Source organism: Lacerta agilis, chromosome 8, assembly GCF_009819535.1.
Source record: "Lacerta agilis isolate rLacAgi1 chromosome 8, rLacAgi1.pri, whole genome shotgun sequence".
Taxonomy (NCBI): domain Eukaryota; kingdom Metazoa; phylum Chordata; class Lepidosauria; order Squamata; family Lacertidae; genus Lacerta; species Lacerta agilis.
In genome coordinates this window covers 1,811,027-1,834,986 of record NC_046319.1, presented here as the reverse complement: position 1 = coordinate 1,834,986, position 23,960 = coordinate 1,811,027, and the positions used below count along the sequence as shown (strand labels likewise).

Below are 23,960 nucleotides of genomic sequence, written 5' to 3'. Positions count from 1 at the left end.
TCCTTCAAAGATGTATTGCCCTGAGCCGGGTTTCTGATAGGTGTTTCTCAATTCCCTTTGTTCCTGCTGCCACCACAGATACTTTGTTCTGAACTTTTCTCACCTCTTGCATAGCCAGTCACGAGGCATGTGGTGCAGTGAAGCAATTTGGTAACACAGGAGCGTTTGGCCTCAGATTGGAATTATCACTTTGTTCCTTTGTCTCATACAAATCTAAGGCTGAGAACAATACTGACCCTCCTCTATTAAACCAGCCCTGCTGCCCTCCAAATCCTCTCTCCACATCCACCTCTTGCCCCAACTCGGCTTCCAGATTGTCTCCCACCGGCATTTAAACTCCTGTTCAAGCTCTTATCTAATCACCAGTCATTTCCAACTGCACACACTGCCTTATGCTTCCAACCTAACACATACCTTAATTTAAATATTATACTTAACCTACACATTTACTTTACAAATACAGAGATGCTCCCTAAAGATACGCCCAAACTTCTCCCACACCTGTTTGTTGCAGGTAGAGGCCAACTGTGCTCCCCTCCCCCTCCCCCGCCCCTTGGAGGCTTGTGTGCCATTTTTCACCTTCTCATTGAAAGATCCCTTTACTGCAGTGCAACTGCTGCTGACTCTGGCTGCTTCATGGAAGCTCCTGAGAATCTCACGTGACTCTTTGTCTTTCTTACAGGGCAAAGTGGAGGTGGAGGCCGGCAAGGAGAATATGAAATTTGAGACCGGTCCTTTCTCCTATTACGGAGTGATGGCATTGAGCCCGTTGGTCACCACAAGTAAGGAAGGACCTGCGTGCAGAGGGGCCAAAGGGAGGCAGCCAGAAAAGGGGCATGGTGCCAGGCACCCTTCCCAGTGGAACCCAAGCCCTCTGTCTGTCATTGGCAGTTGTTGAGGGCAGGAATGGTCAGCTGGCAAGCCATGAGGCAAGCTGGGCCCAGGAAGTATTGTTTTTACCAAGCCTCCTGAGTGGTCGTCCACCACGGCATGCAAACCCTGATGGACTTCAGCCCCAGTCAGTATAGCCAGTGATGATGAGTGTTGTAGTGGCAACTTTGGGAGGGCCACACACACTTGCCACCTCTGCCTTAGGCCTTGCTCAAGGCATGGTAGCAAAAAGCTATGCCCACCATTCACTTATAAAGGAAGGCAGGTTCCATGGGAGAGAAGGAGGGCTCAACTCCATGTGACACACTATGCATGCCAAAGGGCATGCGCTCCGTAAATGGGTGGGCCTAATTGTTCGCAGGGGGTGTCTTTCTTGTGCCTCCCCTCCATCAAAAGGGGTTGTGCTGCAGAATACACACCATGCACCCTCTGTTTGCAGAAAGGGCTGGGCCTCCACAATACACTTCATCCTGGCAGCCATGCCCATCCCAAGATGCTTTGCTTTCCCCTCATAGCTGCACCTCCCAATCCTGGAGGAGACTGGCAATAGCTCTTGAGAGAGAGAGCTCTTTCAGAGAGGGGTCTTTCCCAGCCCTACTCTGAGATTTTGGTGGTTAAACCTGGGACGTTTTGCATGCAAAGCTCAAGTCCTACCAAGCTATGTAAAGGGATTGAACCTGGGATCTTCTGCATACAGTCTTCATGCCCTTAATCGCTTCTTGAGGGCCACTTTGTCCTCTGTTGGCATCCCGTTGTCTTGAGAGACAGTGGAGTGCACCTCAGGGCGTGAAGTCAAACCACTGTGTTAGCAGCACCAAAATGACCTGGGCTGCCCAGACAACAAGACCCCTTTCTTGGCCTCTCTGATGTGGTCCAAAGGAACGCAGAGCAAGACCTTTGGCACCCGCTTAGCTGCAGCAATTGCTGGAAGGAGGCGTACAAGGTGCCATCCAACCAGCTTAGGGACTTCACTCTGGATTTGTGTAGGGTTTACTCCTGAGCCTCTTCTTCTCCCAGTGATGTTCTTCAAGGCAGCGGAGGTTCAGGATCAGAGTTTCCCTTCTCCTAGATGGGTTCCCTTCCCAGCTTGACAAGCCCCATCTGCCCCTAACTCTGTCCTCTAGGGGATGGAAGAAGGACCAGAAGTATATTCCAGAAATTGCCCTGCTCCGTTGCAAGCTCTTGAGCTCCGTACTCCATTTGCTGCCATCTTGCATGAATGAATGAGTGCTTAGTGCTAAATTAGCCATTGACGGAAGGGAGGGGGTTGTCTTAGGAATTGCAGTCCCCCCCCCTTCAAATCACCACTTAGGTGAATTGGATCTTCCCTTTCTTTCCACATAGCAGTGATGTTACACCCACTACCGTGGAAGGTAAACAGCCACATAGAAAGCTGTCTTACGCTGAGTCAGAGCATTGGTCTGTATTCCTCAGTATTGCCTACACTGACTGGCAGCAGCTTTCCAGGATTTCAGAGAGCGAGTGTCTCCCAGCCCTACCTGACGATGCCAGGGATTGCACAGGGACCCATTGCATTCAAGGCAGATGCTCTGCCACTGAGCTTCGTTCCCTCCCCAGGATGGGAAAGGCAGAATGTGGGGAGGGCTGTGTGTGTGCAATGCTGAAGGAGGTAAGGTGGTGGTCAGACCAAGGAAATTCCACCGCAGAGAGGTCAGGCTCAGAACAGTTCTCAGTGGAGACGAGATCAAAGGACCAATATATACAATCTTTTGTAGTGTATTAAGATTTTTTGTTTGTTTGGGGAGGAGTGACTTGCAGGAAAGTTCCCATCAGCCTAAGCGTGCAAGTGTGGGAACAAACTCTCCAGTAATTTAACACTGGACTCTCCCCTCCACCCCCACCCCGAGGTGCCACCATCTCGTTCTACATCTGTGGATCGTTTCCTCAGTGTAAAAGGAGGGGAGATGGGCAGCAGCTGGGTCAGAGGACAATGCAGAAGGGGGCATTGTCAAAGAGGAGGAAGGTTACCCAGCCAGGAAGACTGGAGGTGAAGGTTGAGGGAAGAGTGTATTTCAGGGGCCAGATAAAATTGCCCCAGGGGCTAGCTGGGGCTCACATCCCTGCCCTGATGCAGAGACACTTCAGCTTGAAGAAAGCGGAATCTGCCATATTCGACGTTAGACTTCTGCCACCTAGCGGCCGGCCTCGTGCACATGGGCCTGCGCCACAGAATGCCAGGTGGCTCCTTTCCATCTATAGCAGGGCTGGGGAACCTTTCTCAGCACAAGGGCCACTTTCCCTTCTGGGAAATCTTCCGGGGGCCACATGCCAGGGTGGCAGGTCCAAAGCCTGAAGCCACTTTTATCGAGCAAGCTAGTCTCCACACATGCACATTCCTCTCTTGCTTGTTAGGAAGGAGGGTAGAGTTCAATGAGACCTGGCCAGGCCAGAACACTTGGGGGGGGTGGCCTGAAGCAGGACCTGTGAAGGGTAAGGCCTGTGGGGAGCCCCAGAGTGCCAGACAGAGAGGCCTGGAAGGCAGTATTCAGCCACTGAGGCTGAGATTCCCCATCCATGAGCCAGTGTTTCACATTATTGGTTTTTTCATCCAAACAACTAATTGTGGTTCAACACATTTCACAACTTCCCTTGCACTCTTCCTTTGATATAAACCTCTATTTGGATTTTCTGGATGAGATATTATTAAAGTAAATAAAAAGCAGAACAGAGAAAGAAAGATCACAGAAAAATGCAGAGTCCTCTCTGAAAGGTACCTGTGGGGGGGGGGGGCCTCCCAGCTCCCACCTGGGAGCTTCCCTTTCTTCTTTCTCCCCGTCTCTCGCCCTGGGAGCCCTTCCCTTCCCTGCCTCTCCATCAGGCCTCGGTCTGAGAAGCTGCCTGAGGCCAGGCCAGGCGAAGTGGGCACCCCTGGCTTGGGATGTTGATATGAGTGGCACTGATTCTGTCATTGGCCGCCAGGACGTTCCCCTGCACAAGATCGACTGGAAGCAGCCAGAGCTTCATAACTGCACAACAGTCCATTTCCTCAGGGAGGCTTCCAGGGGAGGGTGCCCTGTGGATTGTGGCCTGTGGCAAGCACAAGCAGGCATGGACTCATGGGGGCGGCCATGCCATTTGGGCACCAGAATGGGCTAGCAACAAACCCGCAAAGGGGCTGTGTGGTCTTTCTCCATAAGCAAAGGTTTCTTTGACTTCTCCTTTTGCATCTCTCTCTCCTTCCTGCCCTTCTCTGTGTCCATGTCGGGTTCTAGCTTTGCCTGTCGTACCCCAGCACCAGCCTCTTATGCCCCGAGCATCTTTGTTTCCCAGGGTGTCAGGTAAACAACACTTGTGCATGGTGTGAGAGGCGTGCATTAACCCCTTGCCTGGCAGGTTGCATTAACTCAGCCCTGCAGAAGGGAGGCTGCTTTCTGGGGGGCACCAGATTGGCCAAAGATGGTATTTGGGGTACATAAATTGGAAATGCAAATGCACTGGGCTGCAGATTATTTTCTTCATAATAACAATAAATCTTTATTATGGTCATAGACCAGCAAAAGAGAAAATAAAATGATAGTACATAGTACAAATAATTATTAAATATCGTCTTTTAACAATACTATTTCAAATCACATATTAGATTAAAATTAAGCTAAAATTTAATGGGAGATCATTCCATTTATGTATTATCTGCTATGGCTTGGTGGGCGGCTTTATCGCTGTTAGTTGATGTCATGGCGCGTCTCCGTCTTGCCGCATGATAGCAAACCTTGGCTACAGTCATAGTTTGCTCTGGGTTGGTGTCCTCAATTAAATATCTAGTCAGCATTTCAATTGAACGGCCTGGTAGATTTTTTAACAGGGGTTCAAATAACTCCTTCCTCGAATCTCGTGGCTAATAGATTCGATTTCCTTGTGATCGCAAGGACATAGCCTCTGTTCTATCGGGATCTGAAGATATCTACCAGTTAATAGTGCCGAGGGTAATGCATTAAAACGAGCCCTAGTAAAGGCCCATCGGTGTCTCGGGTTTTCTAACATCTTTAGATAGATAGGTGGGTGGTTTGGGCGATGCTCATACAGTTGTCTGTACGTTGAGGGAAGATGAGTTAAGGTGTATTTTCTTCATAAAAATGGCGCTGCGCTGCAAAGCCCAGCCCAAATTTGAGCCCTAATGATGTATTTACTGAGGCTGATGGGGATGCTGTCCAAAACCTCTGTAGGGGCCTGGGTAGGCAAAAGCTGCCTTAACCCATATCCCCTGCTCCTCTTTGCTCTATTTCTTTCTTGGTTGCTACTTTTTCAAGTGCAGTTTAAAAAGCTGGCGTTAAAAGCAACAAACCAGTTGATCCAATTTGAACGAAAACCAAATTGTTCGTGCAGCCAGAGTGTGCATGGATAGCCCTTTCCGTTGGCTTACACCCCTCTTGGAAGGCATCCCTTTTTGCGTGGGTGGCAAGACAGTTCAAAGCAGAGGCTGGGGAGGGGGAGGGCGTGGTTTGGTCCCTGGCTCACTCTTCTCTGTGTCTAGTTTCAGAGGTGCGTTCTCCATCTCACTTGAGCAATCTGAATCGGTCGGCCTCCCTCTGCTACCACGAGCGCTCCGACTCCATCTCCTCCAACTTCAGCGGGAGCAACAACCAGCTCAACGCCAGCGCCAGCTCCCAGTACATCTCCGACTTCAGCGTCCGCGCCCTTACGGACCTGCAGTATATTAAGGTGAGCCTTGGGCCTGGCTCTCAAGAGGCACTCGGCTGTAGGGGGTGTGTGAGTAAATGAACATGTGTTGCCCTGTCCACTTTGGATCCTGGCCCACCACTGACAAATTCATCTAGAAGGGAATGTGGCCCTTGAGCTGAGAAAGGGCCAGACTTCTCCTGCTTCAGACTACAGGTAGTGGCTTGCAGGTAGTGGCTCCATATAAAAAAAGCAAGTAATCTCTCTACAGAGGAAGCTAGTTTGTCAGCCTTCTCCCTAACATGCTAATTTTTCCAGTGTGAAGGAAGTTACTTTGTGCGGATGAGCATCCCATCATGTGATTCCCCCCCCCCGCCCCCGCCCGTCTGAGGTAAATGTTCTCTTGGAGATCTTTAGCCAGGGCTATTGGTGTTCTGTGCAAGTGCAGACTTCAGTCCCGTGTGCAAAAATTCAGAGTGTTTCAGCAAATTTTACAAAGTACGTTTCTAGTCCTTATGGTTGTACATGTGCTGGAAATGTCTTGGGAAAATTCAGTAGTCAGGAGACAGAAATCTAAGTACCTTTTCTGTCAGTCAGAGGGCAGGGTGTCACCTGGATTTCCTCATGATTACCAGAAACAGAATTTGTTAAGCAAAACAGGTAAGTGTGTATACATGTGTGTATTTAAGAATATGCATTTATACATTTTAATAATAATAATAAACTTACATAACATACAGTGAGGCGGGAAAGTATTTGATCCCCTGCTAAATTTGCCCGTTTGCCCCCTGACGAAGAAATGACCAGTCCATAATTTTAATGGTAGGTTTATTGTAGCTGTGAGAGACAGAATAACAACAGGAAAACCCCCAGAAACCCAGAATTGATTGATGTGCATTATAATGAGTCAGAGATTGATGTGCATTATAATGAGTGAAATAAGTATTTGATCCTTTTGCAAAAGATGACTTAGTACTTGGTGGCAAAACCCTTGTTGGCAATTACAGAGGTCAGACGTTTCTTGTAGGTGGCCACCAGGTTTGCACACATCTCTGGAGGTATTTTGTCCCACTCCTCTTTGCAGATCCCCTCCAAGTCAGTAAGATTTCGAGGCTGATGTGTAGCAACTCGAATCTTCAGCTCCCTCCACATATTTTTGGTGGGATTAAGGTCTGGAGACTGGCTAGGGCACTCCAGGACCTTAATGTCCTTCTTCTTGAGCCACTCCTTTCTTGCCTTGGCTGTGTGTTTTGGGTCATTGTCATGCTGGAATACCCATCCTCAACCCATTTTCAATGCCCTAGCTGAGGGAAGGAGGTGCTCACCCAAGATTTGACGATACATGGTTCCGCCCATCGTCCCTTCAATGCGGTGAAGGTGTCCTGTCCCCTTAGCAGAAAAACACCCCCAAAGCATAATATGTCCCCCTCCATGTTTGCCGGTGGGGATGGTGTTCTTGGGTCATAGACAGCATTCCTCCTCCTCCAAACACAGTAAGTTGAGTTGATGCCAAAGAGCTCGATTTGGATCTCATCTGACCACAACACTTTCACCCAGTTCTCCTCTGTGCATTGGCAAACGGCAGACGGGCCTAGTTACAGGTAGGTAGCCATGTTGGTCTGTCATAGTCAAAACAAAATAAAAAATAAAAAAAATTCCTGTACATGTGGTGTCTTGAGCAAGGGGACCTTGCGGGCTCTGCAAGATTTCAGTCCTTCACGGCGTAGTGTGTTACCAACTGTTTTCATGGTGACTATGGTCCCAGCTGCCCTGAGATCATGTAGTCCCGTCCCCCCCGTGTAGTTCTGGGCTGCTTCATCACCGTTCTCCCGATCATTGCAACTCCACAAGATGAGACCTTGCATGAAGCCCCAGACCGAGGGAGGTTGGCAGTTATTTTGTGTTTCTTCCATTTGCGAATTATTGCACCAACTGTTTTCACCTCACCAAGCTGCTTGGCAATAGTCTTGTAGCCCAGTCCAGCCTTGTGCAGGTCTACAATCTTGTCCCTGACATCCTTGGACAGCTCTTTGGTCTTGGTTATGGTGGCTACTTTGGAATCTGCTGGATTGATTGCTCCTGTTGACAGGTGTCTTTTGTACAGGTACTGTAACAAGCTGGGATTACAGGTAAAACCTCTCCCTTACAGAAGGTGCTTCTAATCTCAGCTCGTTACATACAGTGAAGATACCAGGTAGCCTGACACCTGGCTGGTTGATAGGGGATCAAATACTTATTTCACTCATTATAATGCACATTATAAAAGTCTCTAACTTTTGTCTTCTGGGTTTCTGGGGGTTTTCCTGTTGTTATTCTGTCTCTCACAGCTGCAATAAACCTACCATTAAAATTATGGACTGGTCATTTCTTCATCAGAGGGCAAAAGGGGAAATTTAGTAGGGGATCAAATACTCCCCCCCCCCCACTGTATATGCATTATGGAATTTTGCTTTTATCGTGCAAAATTTTGCTTGTTTGGGGGGGGGGAGGAATTGTGCACACTGAGCAATGTGTTGAGGGTTCAGCTTCTCTCTCCTTCTCCACCCGGCAGATCACACGCCTCCAGTATCAAAATGGCCTGATGGCCTCCCGCCTTGAGAGCTGCCCCCAGTCTCCTGATGGCGGCACCCCCAAATTGGATACCTCCTTGTCAGAAAAGGTGGAGACCTCAGTGACGGATGAAACAACCAGCCTTTTGAATGAGAGGAACTGCCAACACCACAAAGCAAACCACAGCCCCCCAGACAACGTCGTCTGACCCCGGCCTTTGGGCGACCCGGTCTGGTTTGTTTTGCCTCAGTCCTTCCCTTCCAAAGACGAGAACTTGGGGGCGGTGGGGGGGGGAAACACACCAGTGCCCACAAGAGGATTTTGATTGTGTACCTACAAACCTCAGGTAGTGGCTGCAGCCAGGGAGGGAGAACATCCAGATAATTTTTCTCTCTAAGCTCTCCCCACATCCACACACTCTTCCTTTGCAGGACAGTTTGATCCGTCAACGGCCGGCAGCCTGACCGTGGAAACAGCTGCCCAGCTGCTGACGAAAAGGATGCGGGTTCTGGATACCAAAGGGAACTTGGTCACAGAGCGCCAAAGCCCAAACCGCGTGCTGTGATCTGGATGCACCTGTTTTCATTTCAGGCGGGGGGTGGGGAGGGCCTGGCTGCCCTGAAGATTTCCAAAGGGAGCTCGCTCCCTGCTTGCTTTTCTACGCCAGCTTTTTATTTAAACAAACAGAAAGAGACAAAGCAGCACCATGGCCAGGCGCGTTCAGAAGAGAGGAATCCTATTCTGGAGCACACCTGGCTCTTCTCCAGCTGAGACCACCTTGTGGAAAGTGGCACTCCCTGCCTCTAGTCCAGAGGCTGGCAGGTAGAGAGACCACACAGAACTGGCCAGAAGGAGAGCAGGGCAGCTGCTGGGGTCCTACAAAGGCAACAGCAGCCCCCTGCTGAGAGGACAAGAACCCTTTTGCTGTCTCAGGAAGTTCTGTTTCTTGCATGTTGTCTGGGGGTCTGTTCTGTTATTCTGTTATATTTTTATTTTTTTATCCAGCCCATTGGGCACTGGACAGGAGACGAGTGTCTGACAAACATCTAGGAACTAAGCAGGGTTTAAAAGTTGGTGGAACCCGCACTCTGCCCCTGGCCTGCCTCCGGGGGCAGTGGTGAGAGTGTTTCTTTTTGGAGGGCGGGGGAACTGTTGCTTCCTCATTCAGGCTCTGATCCCACTGAAGAAAGTGCGCCCCAAGGATAATGAGATGAATTGTGCCGCTTCACGAATGCTTTCCCGGTATGCTGTACGAAAAGCTTCCTGGAAATCGAAAAATGAGTGTAGCAGGGAGAAGGCAGGGCTAGAATTTGTTGAACTCTTCTTTGCTTGCAGGGAGTTTATGTTCTCTTAGTTGTTGCTCTTGTTTGTTTTTACATGGGGGGTGGGGGACATCCAGAAATGGTAACCTCCAGATACAGACTCAAATGGTACAGTCCCTTCTGCTTATTTCTTCTCCCATGTAGATCAGGCCAAGAATGATCAGCTCTGCTAGGCTCCTAGTTTCAAGGTCTCATGCAGAAATCTGACAGAGCCAATGACAGTTCCCAGATCTTGTATGTGGTGCCTTTGGGGACTTAACAGAGTTGGAAGTGACAATACCAGTTGCAGCACAGGAACATCCCTGAAGGGTTTCCAGATGCAGGAGTTTTCAGTCATAACTGAAATAATAAATTGTCTTTTGCTTTGTTCCCGTAATGCCTGATTTCTATCTAAATTGATCATTGTTTACTAGTTAAGCCCAAAGGAGGCAACCTTCAATGGCACGTGTCAAAACAGCAAATTCATGCAGTCACTTATTATGGGGGAAATGACACCACTTGGAGATGTCCCCTCCATTCTTCTCTAGTTACTTTGGATAGATTACTTTCCACTGGGTGGAATCGGGACGCAGCCACGTTGAGGATTAATTTTCAGTGGTCAAGAGTCTTTTCATTATGCCTCACTACAGAATGAATCCAGCCCAGCCATTGCTGCTGGTTCAGTTTGCCCCGAGGGGATTTGGGTGGTGTGCAGACGTCTCTCATTATAGTTGTCCACTCTCCACCTTACTAAATGGAGCTCAGGAACACCTTCAAACGCTTTTGTCAAAACTGCCCTGGAGATTTGAAGGGTGACATGTTCAAGACCTCTGCTCCAAACATGCTCCTCTGATCTTTGCCCTCCAGCTCCACAGCCCTCAGCCCCCCAAAGGTCTCCTGCCTCCCCTTGCCTTTTGTCCTTGCTGCCCCTTCGTGCCCCCTTGCCTGGCACTGTCCCCAGGGCCACCTGCCTAATGCCACCTCTCTTACTTCCTTCAAAAGCTGCCTTCTCTGTGAAGCCTTTTGACACTAACCACACAGCCGTGATCCATTCATTCCCAGCATCACACAGTCATACATGCTGATGGGAGTTGTAGTCCTGTGCATCTTCTTGAGGGCACCTGGTTGGGGAAAGGCTGCCCAGTAACAAAGCTTAAGCACCAGCAATGAAATGCTGCACACACTTTACCTGTGTGCACCCCATCTCCCATTTTCCTTCCCTTCATCTGCTCAGTGTCAAATGAGAAATTGTAAGCCCCTCAGGGCAGGGACCTCCCCTTTTGTAAAGCACCAATGCACATCAATGGCATTATATAAATACTACAGTTACTGCTAATAGTAACATTACATGTACTGGCCAGTGGGTGCCCACCATGACGGGTCATTTCCAAGGTTCAGCTGAATCTCTCTAGTAACCCGTGAGGAGTCCTGGGTTTGTCACTTTTTCGTTTTGGGGAAACCTGTCCAAGGGCAGAAATAATCTGTGTTTGCATGTGCCTGCTGAGGACTCTGCCAGATGGCCCTCCTGATCTTAAAAGGTCTGTCTTCACATTCTGATTGACTCTCCAGATTCACTTCCTTTGATCTCCACTGAAACCTGCCAGAAACTCTTTGGGCTGTACAGTGTTCAGTGGCAGGCGGACCAGAAGGGGAGGGGGCTGGAGAGGCATATTTAGCTCTGCAAGAAATGCAGTCATTTTGATGCTGCTGTCTATGATCCCCCTTTTACTTTCTCTTCACCGGGGCAGGTTGTTCTGTTGCAGAGCTGAGGATCGGGATGTTGCTGGACTACAACTCCCATCATCCCTGTCTATTGCGGGAGCTGGCTGGGGCTGTTGGGAAGTGAAGTCTTGCAGTATTTGGAGAGCCACAGGGTTCCCCATTCCTCTGTCTAAAATGATGAGGCGTCTAATCCAGGAGAAGACACTAAATCCAGGGTAGGAGATAAGGAACCAAGGCAGGATGGAAGACATTGCAGCTGTATCACATCTCCCAAAGGCATAAGAAGTTGCACTTCTCCAGGCATAGGCAGGGATCACTTGGCCCTTTCCAGCCACCATCTGCTAGGATTGGGTAAGAGTTGCAGTCAGGTGGAGCTTAGATGATTCAGTCACTCGCTGTAGAGAGTCAGTGTTGCCTGTTCCCCAGAGTGTGTTCCCCTTGCATCTCTCAGCCCAGAGTCGTGGCTTATTCAGTGACCCTAGTGGAGTCACAGGTGCCTGCTTCTGTCAGTTTCTTTCACTTGAGGACTTGTGTTTCATGAGTCAGAGTGTAAAGTACAATTATATATCTGCACAAAAAGCATGTGAAAATTGATGTAGGCAGAACGTGAGCCTCTCTAAGTAGGAGTGTTTGGATGAAAGGCATTATTCATTCGCTGCAATTTCCCATAAACCAAAATGGAGTTGGAGTTGGTCCTGGGCCTGTTCACTTGGAAGCAAGTCCCACTGTGTTCAGGTGGGTTTACTCCCAAGTAAGTGGGTACTGGAGAGCAAAAAGTGATCTGAAATTGGGTCACCAGGTTTGGCTTGGGGAGGAAGGGGTCATCGCACAAAGACTGTATGATTGTACCCAGATGTGTTGATGTTCTATTAAATGGTGCAGCAGGATTGTACTTTCATAGCACAGCATTGCACTTCAAACATTGCAGTTTCTCGTAGGAAACATGTTTGTGGGTAAAGACGCCCAAGAGGTTTTTGTACCCGAAGCAGAAAATACAAATGGTGCCCCCTCCACTAAAAATATAATTTTTAAAAAACTACATGATTTCAAATTTGCTGCCCTCAGTTTTTTTTCACCAAAATTAGCTGCTCGCCTAGCAGAAGGCATGTAGATCACAAGGTTGATGGGAGTTGTGTCCAAAACTTCTGGAGGGCACTAAGCTGGCAAAGGCTGGCCTATAGGAACCTTGCCAAATTCCAAGCGGCTGGGAGACTTTCTTGGCCCCCCAAACCTCTTTTACGGCTTGCAAGGACACCCAGGTTTAGAGCCAAGCAGTGTTACCATTTCATGGCTCTGGGCAAAGTCACGGACTCATAGCCCCAGTTGGACATCCATGGAGCATAAAATAAAGGGTCGCCAACATTTTATTCTAATGGCAGGGTTGGAGGTTCAGCAGAAGGAAAGTTAGGAGTGTCGAAGTGGTGAAGTCAAAAAGTTCCAACAAGTAAAACACTAGCACATCAGGTGGAAAAGCAGAGAGAGGGCTGGGCTAGATCTTTCTTCCCTGCAGAGCTAGTTCTCTGATTGCAGGGATTTGTTTATTTTTAATAAACTGCGACCACCCATCTCATGATTTTACCCCATCATTCTCCTGCATGGCCAGTCCAGGCCAGTATTCCTTAATTCTCTTCCTGCATTTTCCTAAGCACAATTGACTTTGAAATGTTGGGTTAGGTTAGCAATACTTGATTCTGGAACTGTAACTGGGGCGAGGGGAGTAGTTCCTTCATTTGCTTTGTGACTGAAACTGCAGGATCCCTTTTCCTGCCTCCAGGGCTATGTTCAACAGATGTCTGTGGTTCTAAGCATCTTTAATTAAACTGTATATGTGTCTCATTTGAATGTAGCTTTTTGTCTGAGTTTTAAATTTTTGTTTTGTGTGTGGGGATTGTTGCGGTTTTTATTTCCCTTTTTAAAAAATATTGTTATTATTATTATTCCTAAGGAAAGCACAATGGTTTTTCAACATTTGCCCCTTTGTGGGTGACATGATGTAATTTATTGTCTTTTTTCTGATTTTAAAATACAAACACTAAACCTAAGATCCTAGCTCCCATGAGGGGGAGAAACTTTTAAAAAGATTATTATTATTATTATTATTATTAAGTAATAAATATTACCAAATCAAAGTGTGGTGGAAAATGTTGGTGACTTTTCTTTCAAAGCCTCATAAGTGGGTTTGCTCTCAGAGTCATAGGATAACAAGGTTGTGATCCTGCAGAAACATACCTGAATGGGGGTTGCAGAGAAGTCAGTGGGACTTAATTAGAGCTGGGCAATATCTGGTTTCCAACATCATGATACATCACCAGCTAAACACTGCGATATACTGAAATACCACGATATCTGATTTAAGGATGGAGCTATGGAGAGGCACTGGATGCCTTCATGGTTCTTCTCACATAGCATACACACAATTCATGATTTGTGATATAGCCAAGTCAAAAATTATGAAACCAATATCATGATAGGGACTTCAAACTGGCTTTGGACGATATATCACCCAGTCCTAATTTCCAAGGCCACCATCCAATGGGGTTGGCAGCTTTTACACTTATCACTGCTCCTGTGCCTAAAATGGCAAAAACAAAGCAGTGACAATGAAAAGAAACAAAGTGGTGTGTGTTTTTATACTACTGGTATTTTTGCCAGCCACCCCAGACGGACTGGAAAGCAGGGTCACTAAAAAAAAACAACTTAAACTACTCCCCAATTTTGTTTTTGAAGGTAAGGGTAAAGGGACCCCTGACTGTTAGGTCCAGTCGTGAAAACTCTGGGGTCGTGGCGCTCATCTCGCTTTACTGGCCGAGGGAGCCGGCGTACAGCTTCCGGGTCATGTGGCCAGCATGACTAAGCAGCTTCTGGCAAACCAGAGCAGCACACAGAAATGCCGTTTACCTTCCCATTATTATCTACTTGCACTTTGACATGCTTTCGAACAGCTAGGTGGGCAGGAGCAGGGACCGAGCAACGGGAGCTCACCCCGTCATGGGGATTCGAACTGCCAACCTTCTGATCAGCAAGCCTTAGGCTCTGTGGTTTAGACCACAGCACCACCCGCATCAAGCTAATTTTGTTTTTAGGTCCGTATAAATGACAACAATGAGAGCGCTGATTGCATTTTCTGAGGAAGCTCCATAAATTTGGAGCCACCACTGAAAAGGCCTTACCTCTTGTGCTCGATAACCTAATCTCCCTTCCTGGCAGGTGGACCAGTGGGTGATATTCATCTTGCAGTTAGCAGATTTGTCTACTTAAATTAGCAGCTGCTATTAAAGGCAGATGAGGAAGCCAGGCTGAGTTTTTAATCTGGTCAGTTGACAGTCTTATTTGTACTGATTTTAAATGGTGCTCCAGTAGGATTTGGGGTTTTTTGGCCTGGGACTGTGCCGCTTGTTCTATCACCTGTCCCAGGTGAACTACAGTTCCCATTTGCCTTTGGAGGAGACCTCATTTCAAAGTGTAAACCTGCATTGCTAGAGATACCTCTTGGCAAGCTGCGCCCCCTCTGAACCTCTGACAAGGAATGCAGATGTGAGCACACGAACACAGAGGCAGCGCTTGGGGCAGAGCTGGGTGTTTCCCATCCAGCAGCTGGCAATATGTCTTCTGAACAGTTGACAGCATGATGGTCTTCCTCTGCCTCCGAGGTCGGGGGCAATATGCAGGGAGAGTTTGCGCTCTTCTCCTGCTTCTGGGCATCTTTTGCTATTATACTCCGGTGGTTGTACTGGTTTTGTTTTATGTTTGTGCTGTTAATATATAATAAAAAAATTTAAAGGCAGCAGATAAATCTGACCCACAGGGCACAATCCACCAGGGAGATCAGCTATCAAATGAAATCAGCTGGAGTTGCACAAGAGGAGAGCAAGGAAAGAGTATCAAGAACTAGAAGAAGACCCTGGACATGCCCAGTTTGAAAGGATCAGATTTCTTTTGAAGAGAGAAGCAGGATGGCTAATGTTCCTGGCTTAACCCACAGCGGGGCTTGGAGCATTGACTTCCTGCTTTGTGGCATCTACTGCAAGAGCCTTTTTGCTCTTGGGTGAAGAAGAGAAAAGGAAGTTTGTGGGGTCAGTTCTAGAGGGTTGCAAGAACAGTCAGTCTTGCCAGGATGCAGTTTGCTCAAATCCTCCGTGGCCCTGGGACCTGCTCCCGAGTAAGCATGCAACTGGGTCGCATAGGAACGAGGGGGAGCAAGGGGGGGAAGCGTACTTCTATACAGTTAAATGCTATTTGCACCTGTAATTCGGAGTAAGTACCACTGAACCGCACGGGGCTTTGCTCCGGTATAAGAATGCACGGGGTGTGAAGCCGCACAGCCCGGTGCTATCTGCACTGGGTGGGGGGGGGGGTCAGAGCTACGAGAAAGCGGCCCAGGGGGCTTTTTAACTCCGCCTCCCGAGACCAGCGCAACGGAGGGACGCAGCTCCTTTAAATCGCAGCTCCCCCCACAGTCCCTCCCTCCTCTCGCCCGCCTTGTTTATAACACGGCTCCGCCGAACTTGCTCCCCGCTCCCTCGGCCACGCCCCCTGCGTGCCCATTGGCTAGATTCCTTCGGCTCCTCGCGTGCATTGGCCCGGGCGCCCGCAGGCAGGTTCGGAGGCGCCGGTGGCGGAGCAGTCAGCTGACCTTCCCTGGGCCCGGCCCCTCCCCCCTGTCGCTGCTGCTGCTGCGGCTGCGGCGGCTCTGGCGATGGTGGGCAGCGGCCGAGGGCTGGTGGGGCCGCCGTTGCTGCTGCTGCTGCTGCCGCTGCTGTGCGGCTGGGCCGCGTCGGGGTCCGCGCTGTGGCGGAGGGGCGCGGCGGCCGCGCAAGGCGAGCCCCGGACCCGCCCAGATACCGAGGCCGCCGCCGCCGCCGCCGCCGCCACGCCCGGGGACTCCGGCCCGGCCCGGGCGCCGCGCGTGATGGGCTTCCGCCTGGAGGAGGGCGCCTCGGCCGCCTGGGCCTCCGGGGGCCTCATCCGCGCCGCGCCGGGGGCCACGCTCCGCCTGCGCCTCTACGGCACCGGCCTCAGCAACCGCAGCTGGCCGTGGGGGGCGTTCGTGCCGGCCGAGGCCCCCTGCGCTGCGGATCCCCGAGGCGGCCCTCGCGCCTCCACGGCCTCTCCGGCGGCGGCGGCGGCGGCGCCCCAGGTCCTGGCTCAGGGCGCGCGGGCCGTCGGGGAGCACGCGGCGCTGGTGACGGTGCAGGTGGCCCCCGGAGGCCCCCGCGGCCGCTTCCACCTGTGCAGCCCCGCGGGGCCCGGGCAGCCGTGGGCGCCGGCCGCCCCGGGCGACGCCATCCTGGTGACGGAGGACGAGGGCGGCGGCGGCGAGGGGCGGGTGTCGGCCGTGGCCTTCGCGCCCTCGCTGCCCCCCTGGCTGCTGGGCTCCCTGGTGGCGCTGCTGCTGGCGCTGCTGGCCTTGCTGCGCACCCTGCAGCTCAGCACGCTGTGGCTGGACCCGGCGGAGCTGTACGTGCTGCGCGACTGCGGCTCCGAGTCGGAGCGCGAGGCCTCCAGGGCACTGGAGCCGCTCCGCCAGCGCGGGGCCTTCGTGCTGTGCTCGCTGCTGCTGCTGGGCTCCGTGGCGCACGCTGCCTTGGCCGTGCTCTTCTACCAAGCCGTGGGGATGCTGGCGCCTGCCGTGCTCGGGGCCGCCGGCTTGGTCTTCTTGCTGGCCGAGGTGCTGCCCTTCGCCGTCAGCTCGCGGTGGGGGCTCTCGCTGGCCCCGCGCGGGCTATGGCTCACGCAGCTCTTCATGCTGCTCACTTTCCCCCTGTCGCTGCCACTGAGCAAGGTGCTGGAACTGGCCCTGCAGCACGACACCAGCACGTGCCTCCTGCGGGAGAAGATCCTGGATATGGTGCGCAACAGTGACCCCTACAATGAGTTTGTTCGGGAAGAGTTCAGCAAGAGCGCCCTGCGCAACAAAACCGTGGAGGATGTGCTGACGCCGCTGGACGAGTGCTTCATGCTCAACGCCAACGCTGTGCTGGACTTCAACAACATGTCAACGATCATGCAGAGCGGCTACACCCGCATCCCCATCTACGAGGACGAGCGCACCAACCTGGTGGATATGCTGTACGTAAAGGACCTGGCCCTGGTGGATCCTGATGACTGCACCCCTCTCAGCACCATCATCAAATTCTACAACCACCCACTCCACTTTGTCTTCAACGACACCAAGCTGGACGCTGTGCTGGAGGAGTTCAAACGAGGTAAAAGACATGCCCCTCAGTTAGGCCACTGACTTTGAAGGTCTGCCCAAGATTCTAGAGCCCTATTTCTCAACCTTGGGTCCCCAGCTGGTGTTGGAGTACAACTCCCATCATCCCGGACCACCGATCCTGCTAGCTAGGGATGATGGGAGTTGTAGTCCAACACCAGCTGGGGACCCAAGGTTGAGAAACGTCTCTAGAGTCATTGCCAGGAGAATAGACAAGCTTTTCAAACTATCTTCTGTGAAGCCCGTAGAACAGACATGGGAAACCTGCTTCTCTCCAGATGTTGGACTCGAGTTCATCAGTCAGCATGGCCAGTGGTGAGGGGTAATAGTCCAGCTTCATCTGGAGGACCACAGGTTCTCCATGCCAACTCCCACCATCCCTGGCTTGCTGGGGCTGAGCGGAGTTGGGAGTCCAAAATGTCTGGAGGGCACCAGGTTGGCAAAGGCTTAGGCAGTACAGCAAGAGCTGTGCCAAGTACCTCAGCATTGCTCCAGCTGTTCTATGAGCCACATGAGCAGGCCATGGATAAGCTGACAAGTGTGGCTTTTGTAGGTTTGGTTTTTTTGCTGCATGCATGTAGTGTCCAAATTGCAGCCAATCTCAGCATCCCAGCAAATACACACACAGAGGTAATGGCCAGGGGCAACCATGTGGCAACCCTGTAGAGGTTTCATCTGTTTTCCTCCATGGACATGGACAGCTAGGGATTTTAAATATGACTTCAGACACCGCTAATGCATAGGAACTTCATTTCTTTTTCTCCCACACCACTTGGTTTTATTATGCTTTCCTTACAGTCGTACCTTGGAAGTCGAACGGAATCCTTGTCTGTTCAACTTCCAAAACGTTCAGAAACCAAAGCGCGGCTTCTGATTGCGCGGCTTCCAAGTGGCTGCAGGAGTTTCCTGCAGCCACTTGGAAGCTGCAGAAGCCCCATTGGTATGACTGTATTTGGCTTTACAGTCGTACCTTGGTTCTCAAACGCCGCAAACCCAGAAGTGAGTGTTCCGGTTTGCAAATGTGCTTTGGAACCCAAACAGCCAATCGGAAGCTGCGCCTTGGTTTCTGAACATTTTCGGAAGTTGAACGGACTTCCGGAATGGATTCCGTTCAAGAACCAAGGTACGGCTGCATTTCCAAAATATCTGGCTTGTATTCAGCCTTCATTGTCCTTGCTTTCCTCCATTCCTCTCTTCTCTTGCCCTCCCCCTCAAATAGACAGAGAGCTACCTTTCCCCCTTCTTTCTGTGCTGGTGGCTTTCAAGCTTCTGGGGGGGGCCTTTCCACATTGATGCTTATGTCCAAGGATCTCGTGAGTGTTGCAGAAAATTTTGTGATGTTTTCTAAGGCATTCGGTGTTCATGGGGTGTGTGGGCAAGGTCTTTGAATAGCAGTTGCTGTTGTTGCCCTACTGTTGCTCTGTGTGGACTGTGCAAGCACCCCCCGCAGAGGCAATCCGTGTGCCCTCAGGATGATATTAGCCAGCAATTCCCATCAGCACCACCCAAACTATAGCAATATCTGGCTACTTCTGCCCTAGAGTTTACCTGCCACTCCCTTCTAACTGAATGCATCACTTGAGGGAGGATTGGTACTGATGGACAATCTGTTCTTTGGGAATTCTTGTCAGTCTTCTGATGAACTTGCAAATAAGTGCAGATATGTTACTTGTTCAGTGACTAGTCCTTTCTGGTCACCTGAGAGGCTGCTTATAGGCCTGGTAATCTACAATAATGTCTCCAGCAATCTAGGCCTTGAACCTGCTGGAGTTAAGTGTGTAGGAACCTATTCTGCACTCAGAACTTCTCTGTGGGTAAGCACAGGCCCTCTAGATCAGTGTTTTTCAACCACTGTTCCGCGGCACACTAGTGTGCCGCGAGATGTTGCCTGGTGTTCCGTGGGGAAAATTGAAAAATTCAAAAGATTTGTGTTTATTTGATTCCTATTCAAGAGAATTACTTTATATATAGTCAATATAGGCACAGAGTTAATTTTTTTAACATTTTCTAATGGTGGTGTGCCTCGTGATTTTTTTCATGAAACAAGTGTGCCTTTGCCCAAAAAAGGTTGAAAAACACTGCTCTAGATGCCTAGCAGAACAAACTCTTTGACTTAAGAAACTTGACCTTACTATATGCATCGTGCATGTATAATAATGTCTCTGGAATATATCACTTCTGAAAGGGCTGATGTAATGGGTTGTTCCTCTGAACCAGCAGAGCACCACCAACAACAGCAAAATGCCCTTCAGGTACAAAAAGGGTGTATTGGGAGGAAGCCAGGTCCAAACCCACCATGCTTCTATGGAGGAGCATTCCGTCTTGTCATCTCCCACCTGAAGTCTGAAGTGGTACACAGCCCAGACACAGGTTGACCACCTCAAAGGCAGCAAGGCTAGCAAATGAATCACCCTCTGTTTTCATGGTACCTCTTCCACCAGGGTGGGTGGGTGGGTAGGGCAAGAGGCCAGTCTTCCTCCCAACTTCAAAGCTGCAGAGATGGGTGGATGCCAGCTCCAGTTCTAAGGTGGCTGCGAAGGAAGGCTCTTGAGTTGTGTGGCAGCTACACAGAAAAGGAGCTTGGAGAGTCTTGGCGCTGTGGGGCCATATTGGCAAAGAAAAAACCCAACTGCTGTTATTGTTTTAATAATTTATGGAAGTATTAATTTATTTAAGTTTCAAGCCAATTTACCATCATACAAAAAAACCCAAAAACTAATGATAGGTCTAAAAACAATACAAATAAGACCCAAAGTACAGACCTAAAAACATTATTTTCACAAGGCTGATTTGAAAAGTTAGTTGCAACAAAAATGTACTTCAGTTGTTTCCATAAACTACAAGCAGGATCATACGTCAACAGGGATGCTGATCTGCCAAACAGGAGAAGCCACACTGAACCAAGAAGCTCCCGGTTGCTGTGGGGACAGTAAGGAGTGGGATTCCTGCAGGACGCAGTGGCTTGCTGGGTATAGAAGGAATAAGGCGGTCTCTCAGGTCACCTGGTTCCAAGCTGTACAGGGCCTTGTGTGATAGGATCAAAACCTTGAACCTGGTCTGGTGCTCCTGGTTTTCCCTGCTCCAGAGCACAGAGGAAGGCAGCAGTGGGTTGGATGCCACTGTTGAAAAGTGCTCTGCATGTCCCTTCTCTAAAAGCAAGCAGTGCTCTAGTCATCTTCCAGTGCCCAGCTGCCCATTCTCCTCACCAGCCCTTCCCCTGGGAAAAACCACAAGGAGAGTTTTAGGATTTTCTGTGCATATGCATTCGGAGCACCTTTAAGGAACCAAACCAACAAGCTTCCCTTACGTGGTGGGCCACTTCCTGGGAGATGGCCACAATTTAAGACATGCCCAGTAAAGTAAGCCAAAGACTGACTGCTGGTGTCCAGGCCTCCTTGCTTGGAGTGCCTGTAGCATAGGCTGTGTCTGTGTAGGCTTGCCTTGAGCAGGGAAATATTCATGTTTTTAAACTGGTAGGCCTTCCCCAAGACGTTTATCTCCTTTTCTCCCCCTAGCCGTTCTCCCTCCTGAAGCATTTGGCAGGAATAGCTGGGTGGCAGCACCCGTGACCTTTGCATACCTGCAGGGATCTGGCTTACCCTGCTGAGAAATAGAGCAGCCAAGTTCACAGGTTCAGTTCTCCAGCCTTACCACTTTCCAAGCAGGCCCCAGGCATTTTATTCCGGGAGAATAAGCCTCCTAAGAATCTTACACCCCCTCCCTCCCTCTCTCATACACACAGATTGGTTGTCGTTATAGCTAAGAAGCCGCTTTCCCCTTCTCCCGGCACGTGACGAAAATGAACAGCCTTGACCCTTTTTACCTCAGCCTTTGGAACAAGATTGGCTCCTCCGTCTCCATCGCCTCCTTTCTGTGCTGCCTTTCATTTTCCTTATTTGTTTAGAGCAGAGATGAGGGAACTGTGGCCCTTCAGATTCTGTTGGACTACCAGCTGCATTGCCCCTGACTATTGTTCATGATGGCTGGGGCTGATGGGAGTTGCAGTTCAGCAACATCCGGTGGGGGGCAAGGTTTCCCCCATGCATTTTCCCCCAGCTCTTCAGCCATAAGGCTCCCAGAGCAACCTGTGGACAAGACAGTCCCTGCCCACAGGCTTGCAATCGTTAAGACGTGACACACAAGTAAATAGGGACAGGGAGCGGAAAGTGGGGGTGCAGATTGCATGTCCCAGCACAACTTTGGGAGTTAGAAATCTACAGTGGTGGGAGCCTGATACTGCTCCAGGAGCATATAAACAAGAAGTAGCACACAGGAGAAAGGCAGGAACACATTTAATACCGTAAATCATCAACAACATTTTCCAGACTTCCCCAGCCTGGTGGCCGCCAGGTATTTTGGACTACAGCTCTTATCAGCCCAAGCCATGTCCATGGTTGCTGGGGATGAAGGGAGCTGTAGTCCAAACCATCCAGTGATAGTCATGTTGGGGAGCAGTGGCCTAATCTGGCAGGCAGCTTTCAGGGCTCTTGGGCAAAGGCGTTTCCCAGCTCTGCTACTGGAGATGATTTTAAAGAGCCCCTCGGAACTGAACTGGTGACTTCCTGGTTGCAAAGCAGTTTTTCTACCACTCAGTTGCGGTCATTGTCACAAACTTTGCTGCATGAGTCCAGTGGCCCACCCAGCATCCTCTTCTCACAGTGGCCAAAGAGATGCTCATGGGAAACCCTCATGCAGGGCCTGTGCACAAGAGCCCTCTCCCCTCCTGTGGTTTCCAGCAACTGGTCTTCAGAAGCATCACTGTGTCTGACTCCTACTGTGGAGGCAGAGCATAGCCATCATGGCTAGTAGCCAGTGATGGCCTGATCCTCTTCCATTACTTTGTCTGATCCTCTCTTTGAAGTCACCCAGGTTAGTGGCCATCACTGCTTCCTGTGGAAGGGAGTTCTGTAGTTTAACTGTGTGCTGCAGGGAGAAGTGCTTACTTTCATTTGTCCCGAACATTCTCAGGGTGCTGAATTCTGTGGCCAGTTTCAAACCTGTTGCCTCTTCTGCATTTTCTGTTAAGGCATCTTTGATGGTGGCAGAGCAGACCCTGGAAGCAAAACCCACCAGGATAGGTGGGAAATCTCAGTCCCAGGGGCCAAATGTCCAGATCTCTTGGTTTGGCCCTTGGAACTCTTTCCCCAGGCCACACCCTCACTTGTGTCTACTCTGCACCCTGCTTGTGTGTTTTTCCTGGCTTGAACATGTCCTTGGACTGTGATTTATATCTCTCTATTTATTTGTTTATCAAAATTTATACACAACTTGCTTTAATAAAACCTCAAAGTGGTCTACAAACTTTTAAAAGGTAGTTAAAATTAACAATTGGCTAAAAAGAGATTAAACCACATGTCAGTATTCTATGTGCCTGGGTAGGAACGCCTAAGAAAAATGTTTTAAGCAGGCACTGTAAAGGGCACTGCCAGGGTGCTTGTGTGAAGGCAATAGGCAGGGAGTTCCAAAGTAGAGGTGCTGCTCTGCCAAAAAATGGATTCTTCCGAGTGCAGAATGAGCTTGCTTGTCTAGATGAATAAATGGTGTGTAGAAAATTCTGGGCTTTATTTGGCTGGAATGGAGAAGAACCACATCTTTGGCTCTGCCCACTGTGCTGTTGAGATTTTCCTCCTCAGGCACCAGTAATCCTAGCCACTGCAGCTGCTCTCTTGAGCTCATTCCACTAAACTGGAGGAACCCCTGATGGAAAACAGGGTTCTGTCCCTCTCTTCGACTTGCTCCTGTCCTCAAACAAAACCAGAAGCGGGCAGCCTTGGTGTAGGAGGTAACATTGCCAGCCTAGTAAGGAGTTCAGAGTGTTTTCAAAGGAAGAAAACAGCTACCTTCTAATGTTGGAAAGGGCTCTGGTCCCACCAGTTGGCACACAGCCAGAACTAGCAGATGGGGGCAAATTCCAGGGAGCCAGGCGTGGTCTAAAAACCTTGAGAAACACATTGAAGAGAGAGCTGGGCTGTTTGGAGCATTCCTGTGAATGACCCTGCAGGAGATGCTTGGAGCCAGCAGGGGGACATTCCATTTGTTTTGCATTGCTCCGCTGAACCCAGCTATTATCGGGAGCCTCGTCGCCAATGATCTGTGAGTGCAATATTCTCCTAATCTGTCATCAGAGCAATTGGCTGGGCTAGAGGATATGTTTTAGCTGGTGAGATGAGGTTTGCATTGTTCACTTTTTATTTAAGAAATGCAAACAGCAAAAACAAGGATTCACAGCTAATAATCCACTAATAGTGAAATGGTGGGGTCAACAGCAGCATCTGTAGAGCAAGACTCCCAAGAAATTGAGATTGCTAAATGCTTGGGGAAATTAAAAGTTTTCATCTGGCGCTTAAACGATGACATAGTAGGCACTAAACAAGTATACCCTCCCTCAGACCACATTCAAAAGGTGGGCTGTTAGTGCCTATAAATAAATGGGGAGGGTATTTCATAGTCAGGCTACCACTACAGCAAGGTCTCTGTCACAGGAGAGACTGAGCCCATAGTGGTGGCTCAGTTGATGGAGGACAGAGCTATCTGTGGCTACTGCCCATAGCTCCCTATGCCCTACCTCCAGCATTGGAGGCTGGTTGCCTCTGCATACTACTGTACCTGCTCTGAAGCAGGCTTCCTATTGGGGTGCCTGGTTG

General features: G+C 49.9%; 1 protein-coding gene across 3 annotated transcripts in view; it reads left to right on the top strand.

Annotated features, from left to right (window-relative positions):
• Positions 1-23,960, top strand: part of CNNM4 (cyclin and CBS domain divalent metal cation transport mediator 4) — an 81,307-nt gene that overhangs the window by 38,056 nt on the left and 19,291 nt on the right. Inside the window, exons 5-7 of one of the 3 annotated variants that reach the window (XM_033159015.1) lie at positions 683-782; positions 5,384-5,571; positions 8,081-9,770. The exons of the other annotated variants lie outside the window; for them this stretch is intronic. Of the exons in view, the coding sequence (XP_033014906.1) occupies positions 683-782; positions 5,384-5,571; positions 8,081-8,287 (495 nt within the window). The 3' untranslated portion in view covers positions 8,288-9,770. Of the gene's footprint in view, positions 1-682; positions 783-5,383; positions 5,572-8,080; positions 9,771-23,960 lie in introns of those variants that run through there. 3 annotated transcript variants of the gene reach the window in all.